Below are 7,480 nucleotides of genomic sequence, written 5' to 3' on the forward strand. Positions count from 1 at the left end.
AAAATTATTTTACGTATTTTATCATAACTTTATCGTAACCTAACCTTAATATTATCATAAACGTATAATAATATTATCATAAATGTATAATAATACTGTCATAACCGTATAGTATAATTTTTTTACGTACTTTATCATAACTATATCATTATCATAACTGTATTATAATATTATCATAAGCGTTTAATGCAAAAATATTTTACGTATTTTATCATAACTGATAAATCACATCCGAACAGCCCACTACTCCACCCGATGACAAGGAGCAAACATATGTCTGAAGGAACGTCGGTGGGATCACCGGCTGTCCACTCCGATGCTCAAGATACTTTAGTGAAGAAAAGAAGACATAAGAAAAAGAAGTAAATCGAATGTGAAAAAAGAGAGTATTTTAGGGTTTCCACATAAGGTGATTTATATAGTCGACCTGTGCAAACCTTCTTATATTATCTCTTTGGTCCCCATTTTTTTGTTTGTCTTAGATGGTCAATTTGATTACACTTCGAGTGGTGTGTCAAATGTGTGCTATGCGGGAAATATTCTTATGTGTTAGATGATCTTTTATGATCCCCTCAATATTTGTTATGTACGCATATTTGCTAAGTGAAGGACACTCGATCAATCTTTCTAGTATGATATCAAGTATTTGACATCTCCGACGGGCGGACAGTGGGATAGGAGTTCTGAGTTACCGATAAGTTTATAAGCTCTGAGTTATTTATAATCATTTATAATTAATTCCAAACTAAAATCAATATCAAAAATCAATTTTATTTATATTTTTTAAAAATCACGATTTAGACGAAATATTTTAGAGAGAAGAGAAAATAAAAATTGTACAAATGAATCTAGAGCAATTTTTAAATTTGAATCTAAAAGAAATAATCATCACAGTTAAGAAAACTTGTTAAAATTGAATAAGGAGGTGCAGCGGAGCAGGACACCGGCAATTCGAAGAGAAATGAAGGAGAAGAAGAAAACAGAGACAGAAAAAAAAGAAGAAACGGGGAAGAGAGTATTATTTTCTAGAAAATATATATTAATATAATAAAAGCAAATTTTAAAATAAAATACAAACAAGAGTTGAATTTAATTGAATCCAGCCTGAACTTCGTTCAAATCCAGCCCATGAATTCGTATAAACAAGAGTTAGAGACTGTACGAAAATCGTGAGCTTGGGGCTTATGGATTTTATAGAGGCACTTAGTAGTCAACACTGGGCCCATTTGATAAAAGATTTTAAGTGCTACATTTTCAAACCAATATAATTTTATTTCTCTCAAAAAGAAAAGTACAATATAATTTCAGTTAGAAAAATTACAGAACAAATTAAAAAGTGAAATTTTAAGAAAATATCTAAAATATTTTATTCGTATCTAATTTTTTTTGCTTTATTTATTCCGTATCAAAAATATATAAAAAATCCATGAGTAATGTATATTTGAAGATCAAATATGTATATTATCAAAAATTAAATATGTATGAAGAATGTATTTTGTGGTAATTTCCTGAAATATATGTTTCGGTCATTTATTTACACTTTTACCTGTCAAGTTTTGATTTTTGTTTTCTGATTTCTTTTATTTACGAAAAATACCATTTTTTTAATTTCACAAATACCTTTTTCGGTTTCCAATTTTAGTTTCGGTTTTTTCGGTTCGGTCGACCGAACCGACCGATTGCACAACCCTATTTTTCAGTTTTTAATAATTTTTATAGATTATTTTTTGAAATTTTATTTTATTTTTTTATAGTGTAACAATAGTGTATATATAGTGTTTTTATGGTGTTTTTATAGTGTAAGATTAGTGTATATATAGTGTATATATAGTCTATTTGTAGTGTATTTCTGACATTTTGTAGTGTTATTGTGGTTTATATCATGAAACACAGCAAATACATCATAAACACTGCAAATACAGCATAAACACTGCAATTACACTATAAACACTGTAAATACAGCATATATATACTAAAAACGGCAGAAATACACCAAAAAACATAGATATCCCGAAAAACACCAAAAATACACTATAAATGCACCAAAAAACACTAAAACATAAATATATTATAAAATTACTACAAATGCACCATAAATCAATTTGTTCTTTACAAAATCAGTCGCAATAAACAAATCTATGAATAAGAAAAAAATAAAATAAATAATTATAGGAATAATAGAAAAATTTTATAAACAAAAAATTATAGATCTACAATAATTTATTTACAAAATGTTTAAATCATTACAAAAATTTAAAATATTACACAAATCTAAAAACGAGTCGAGAAATCCATAGCGCGAACAGAAGAGACGAACAGACTAGCGCGAACAGAAAAGACGAATAGAAAAACGACCGGAAACGACGAGAAATCATTCGGAAGTAGACGAACGGAAGCGCGAACGGAAAAGACGAACAGAAAAGTAATCGGAGGGAACAAACTGAAAATCAAACGAAAAAGAAAAAGGAAGAGAAAACTTTGAGAAAGAAAAGAGAGAAGAGGGAGAAAAAAGAGTGGATATATAAAAGTTTAAGCTAAAATGAGATAAAACTTCCATATAGAGTGAGTATTTTTGTAAATAAATTAGAAAAATAGGTAGTATAGAAAATAAAAGACAGATGGCCAAAAATCATGTAAATAAATTTTAAAAATAGTTATTTGGTGAGAATATCCTCTGTATTTTTATTATTCAAAATTGAATACATAAAATGTGAAAATATTTTAATTTTTAGGTAAAATTGATGATTTTAAAAAAATTATTTTTAAAAATTAAAAGAATTTTGGTAGTTATATATTTAATTTTTTTATTTTATTTTTATTAAATATTTATAATTTCTTAAAATTCTATACATGTATAATGGATTATATTTATTATATAAAGTAATGAAAAAAATAATTTTTTTTATGATTATTTTATATTTTTAGAGTGAATTCTTTATTTTTACTTTAAATGAATAATTATCAATAATTTATCTTTGTATTTTGTTATGCATGTTGCGAAACGTGTGTTTCATACTTTAGCGAAATGCACTATATTATGCCACCGGACGCTAGTGCAAATATGTTGTTCTTTTCGATATTATATTTTTATGGAAATTTTTTAACCCGATTCATAGAAAAATTATGGACTTATCCAATAATAAGATGCTAAAAAATGAGAAAAAGGAGAAAATTAGAAAAAAGAAAGAAAAATTATATTAAATTTTCTAACACCTCATTGAATAGGTATATGAAAAATTTATGGATAAAGTGTAGGTTAAAATTTCCCTTCATATTTTTACTATATGTTGATTTGGAGAAATTCTTAAGTAGACCGAGTCTACCACGTCATCCGTAGATTAAACCACTCATAATACAACACCTCATTAAAATAATGGCAATATCGTCATATCACCATTAAAATTTGAATATATTATTGCACAATTATTACGATATTGCCATCATTTTAATGAGATGTTATATTATGAATGGCTTGATCAACGGATAACGTGGTAGATCCGGTCTACCTAAGAGTTTCTCGTTGATTTGTAATAGTCTTTTCCCTGTCAAAAAATAATACACTCAAAACAAAATTAATATAGAATTCTTTTAGATTCCAATATTACTAATTCTAGTACAACATAGAAATAAATACTTTTTTTTTGATAAATAAGAAAGAAATACTCAGTTCCTGATAAGTTATAAAAAAACATTCAGAAATTCAAATAGCATATTTTTATAATATAATTATTTTTATGATAACTTTCAAAGTTACGAAAGTTAGATGGATATGTTTTGTTTCACTAGAGCTGAGAAGCTACTAGAGCAACCCATTACTGGCGGCAAATCTTTGGGCATCACTCCTTCGTCCCCATGCCCTCATTTGTATCTGAAATTCAAGCGCCGCCGCTAAAAACCTAACTGCTTGAACTGGACTCAGAATCTCCACCAGGCCGATGACAACCGATCCTCTAAGAGCATCAGCGCTCTCCAACACAGTAAGCATTGCAGCCTTCAGCGCCTCCACAGCTACTTCCATATCCGACACTTCTCCATCAATCAGCCGCGCAGATCTCCGCGTCAGCCCTAAAATGGGCGGCGCAGCCAAGCTTTCTTGAATTCTCGCCATGGCTTCCGTCAACGCTCGCTCTTGTATCCTCGTCTCTATTTTCAGCTGCTGTATTCTTTCACTCTGTTCAGGAGTTAAGTCCGTGAGAGAGTTGGTAATTATCCTGAAAATAACTGACGGCTTGAATTCTCCAAGCCACGTCAGAGTTCTCTCGAAAGAGCTTAGCCATGGCGGATGCAAGAAAACAAAGACATCATCTCTAGCAGCAATAGTTTTTTCTTCGTAGTAGTGCTCGTAATGAGACAACACCTGAGAAATCAAATCCTGATGGTGCTGTGTGTTCTCTACATTTTGTGGTGAAATTGACGAGAGAAGCTGGTGTTGCAGAGTTTCTTGGCGATTTGACCAGCTTCCAAGGAAGGTTTCAAAGTTCGAAACTACTGGACTTGTCATTAGCTTCGGAACATTAGCCTCATGAGCAGCTGAATCATGAGCGGCTCCGAAAACAATTCCAGAAATATATGCGGAGGTAATAAAGTCGGTTTAATTTTTTTAATTGGTTTAAGGTTTTAACTTGTTTGCTTACTCAGTAAGGATTTGACTTAATTCCAATTTTTTAATGGGATGACTGATGAATATTTGGGCGAATATTACATAATTGTCGGCGGTTTGATTGTTTGGGAAAACGAAGGAACGGATTGGATTCCTTGTTGGTGGTGGGGCTTAAGGCGGTGGTACGCTGAAACTAAGCAATTTATGAATGTGCGGCACGGAGGTGTGTGTTTACGAACCCCGAGAATTTTGCTTATATCAGCAGTACCGACACTGGATGTACGCGGTGGAGTCTGTTTCCTCAGTATTGGACAGTAACATCAAAAGAATGAGGAGTTCAGTTCAGTGGACTGGTGGCATAATACAAGTTTAAATTCATTTTCTTTTATATAATAATAAGGTGAGGAGTTCAGTTCAGCGGACTGGTGGCATACATACAAGTTTAAATTCTTTTTTCTTTTCATAATAACTTTAAATTCATTAGTCACCAGTCAGACTTTCTTTTTGTGATACATTTTTAATATTTAGATGCTGAGTACATTATTAGCTGTATAAATTTACATCATTAGTAGCTTCCTAGTCGGTGTTATATTCTTTTTTAGTAAAAGGTTGGAGTTGAAAAAACAGAAAAAGCACCCGACCATCTCAACTAGGTTAACACTCTCTTAACATGTATATCATTCTTTTGCTACTGAATAAAATAAATTAAAACCGATTGTTACATAATTCGACTACAAAACACCGAAGTGCCCAAATAGAAAATAATAACAGATTCTCTAAATAAAATAAAACAAAAATAAAAATAAAAAATTCCTAAAATGTTTATAGGTAAACAGATTAATACACCACCATAAAATTAAGACTCACCTGAAGAAGATGCCTTAATTGATGAAGTAGTAGGTGAACAACCCCCTCTCATCAAGCATAAACAAATGAAAGCAACAACATGCTCCTGTTTTAGAAAATTTCATTCTTGCTGAGATGACAAGCTGCCCCAAATGAGACCAAACCTCAACCTGCATAACTCAAAATTTCATTCTTGCTGAGATGACAAGCTACCCCAAATGAAACCAAACCTCAACCTGCATAACTCAAGCTAACTGAACCAATGATTAGGACGTCTATTAATTCCATTGCCAATAGATGTATTACAGAAAGAAGGAATAGAATTCCACCACACTAGCGACGAAACTGAAACACCGTGCTTTGCTAAGAGGTCACCGTTTCGTTACCTTCTCTATAAATGTGAGTAACTCTGAAATTCATGTTAGAAATATAAAACATGCTTCGTAACCAGCGGTGTTGAAGCTTTCAAGACACCCGAATTGTTGAATTATTAAAAAGATCAACAACATATTGAGAGTCACACTCTAACTAAAGAGATAACCAATTTTTCTCTCAAGCAATCTATGGCAGTGATAGCCGAGGTCAGCTTTGCGACCTAAGCAAATTCAGTTCCTAAAATTACAGCATAAGCTCCATTTGGAATACTATTACAATTTCTAAAAACTCCCCTTACACCTGCTGGAGCTCCTAAGGCCGAACTATCCGTGTTAACCTTCATCCAAGTTCTAGTAGGAGGCTGCTAAAGAACCGGAATAATATTTAGAGCTTTGAAAGGAAGTCCTCGAACCCCAAGCTGAGACAAAACTTGTTGATCATTAACAAAGTTGAATATAGTGCCAAACCTGAAGTAATCAGTCTCTCTAATCAAAGTCCAAAGCATCCGAAGAGCGTGATGTATATTGGCAGCATGTCTTCAAATATAGTTGCATTTCGCACCCTCCACAAAGTCGAAATACCATTAACAGTTGCTGCACAACAAAGAGCCGAAACCTGTGAACTGAAATTGTTGTTTTTAGCAAACATAACTAAATCCATAACAGTACAAGAAGAATTAATACTGAACCCAAACAATCTGCTGATTGATTTCCAAAATTCCCAAGAGAAAGGGCAATACGTGAATAGGTGATTCTTATCTTCACTGTGATTCAAACACAAAATACATCAGAACCGAAAGCAATACCTCTTTTAGAGAGATTATCCTCGGTTGGTAATAACCCAAACATTGCTCTCCAACAAGTGAATGATCGGGTTGGTGGCAGAAATTCCTTCCAAATAAAACGATCCCAGTTGGTGCTAGAACGAGATATTATGAAATGATTATACATATTCTTGACTGTGTGATTTCAATCTTTAACAACGGTCCAAACACAAATATCGTCATCATAATTCAATTTTGCAACTTCATTAATATGATTGATAATTTGAGTGTCATGAATATTGTGAATATGCCACCAACCATTAATAAGAAAATTTGATATTGGGTCCGTCAAATTTCGTTGATCTTTGAGATTAATTTCCAGCTGATTAGTAATAGAAGGCCTAATCCATCGTCAGTCCAAAATTTAAGCTTTGTTTGATCCCCAATTAACCAAAGCACTTCCGAACGCAAAGGGATATAAATATTCTTTATAGAAGACCAAATCGTAGATCGAAAGTAAGAGAGACGAGGGGTACCTGAAGCATAAAGAAACCGTTTACGCAACACGTGCATCGCACTATCCATAGGACAGACAATCAATTTCCAAGCCATTTTACTAAGCATCGCAACATTCAAAGCACTTAACTGTTTAATACCAATTCCTCGTTCAGTGAAAGGAAGACAACAACGAGACCAAGGAACCATAACTAGTTTCCTTTTATCTCTAGAACCGGACCATAAGAAGTTACGCATACAACGCTCAATCAAAGAAATCAACGATATTGGCCATTTGTAAACTGCAAAAAAATGCAAAAGAGAGCTGGTTGTTACCGACTGAATTAATATGAGTCTGCCTCCGTAAGAGAGGGAAATACCTTTCCACTTTGCAAAGTTAG

At 32.5% G+C, this 7,480-nt stretch overlaps 1 protein-coding gene across 1 annotated transcript; it reads right to left on the minus strand.

Moving 5' to 3' along the window:
• Nucleotides 1-3,572: 3,572 nt before the first annotated feature.
• On the minus strand, nt 3,573-4,940 carry LOC126676910 (protein ZW2-like). Its single transcript, XM_050371247.2, has one exon. The coding sequence runs from the start codon at nt 4,499-4,501 to the stop codon at nt 3,800-3,802; it is 702 nt and encodes a 233-aa protein (XP_050227204.1). The 5' UTR covers nt 4,502-4,940; the 3' UTR covers nt 3,573-3,799.
• Nucleotides 4,941-7,480: the final 2,540 nt, after the last annotated feature.

The sequence above is a fragment of the Mercurialis annua genome, linkage group LG1-X (assembly GCF_937616625.2).
Source record: "Mercurialis annua linkage group LG1-X, ddMerAnnu1.2, whole genome shotgun sequence".
Lineage (NCBI taxonomy): Eukaryota > Viridiplantae > Streptophyta > Magnoliopsida > Malpighiales > Euphorbiaceae > Mercurialis > Mercurialis annua.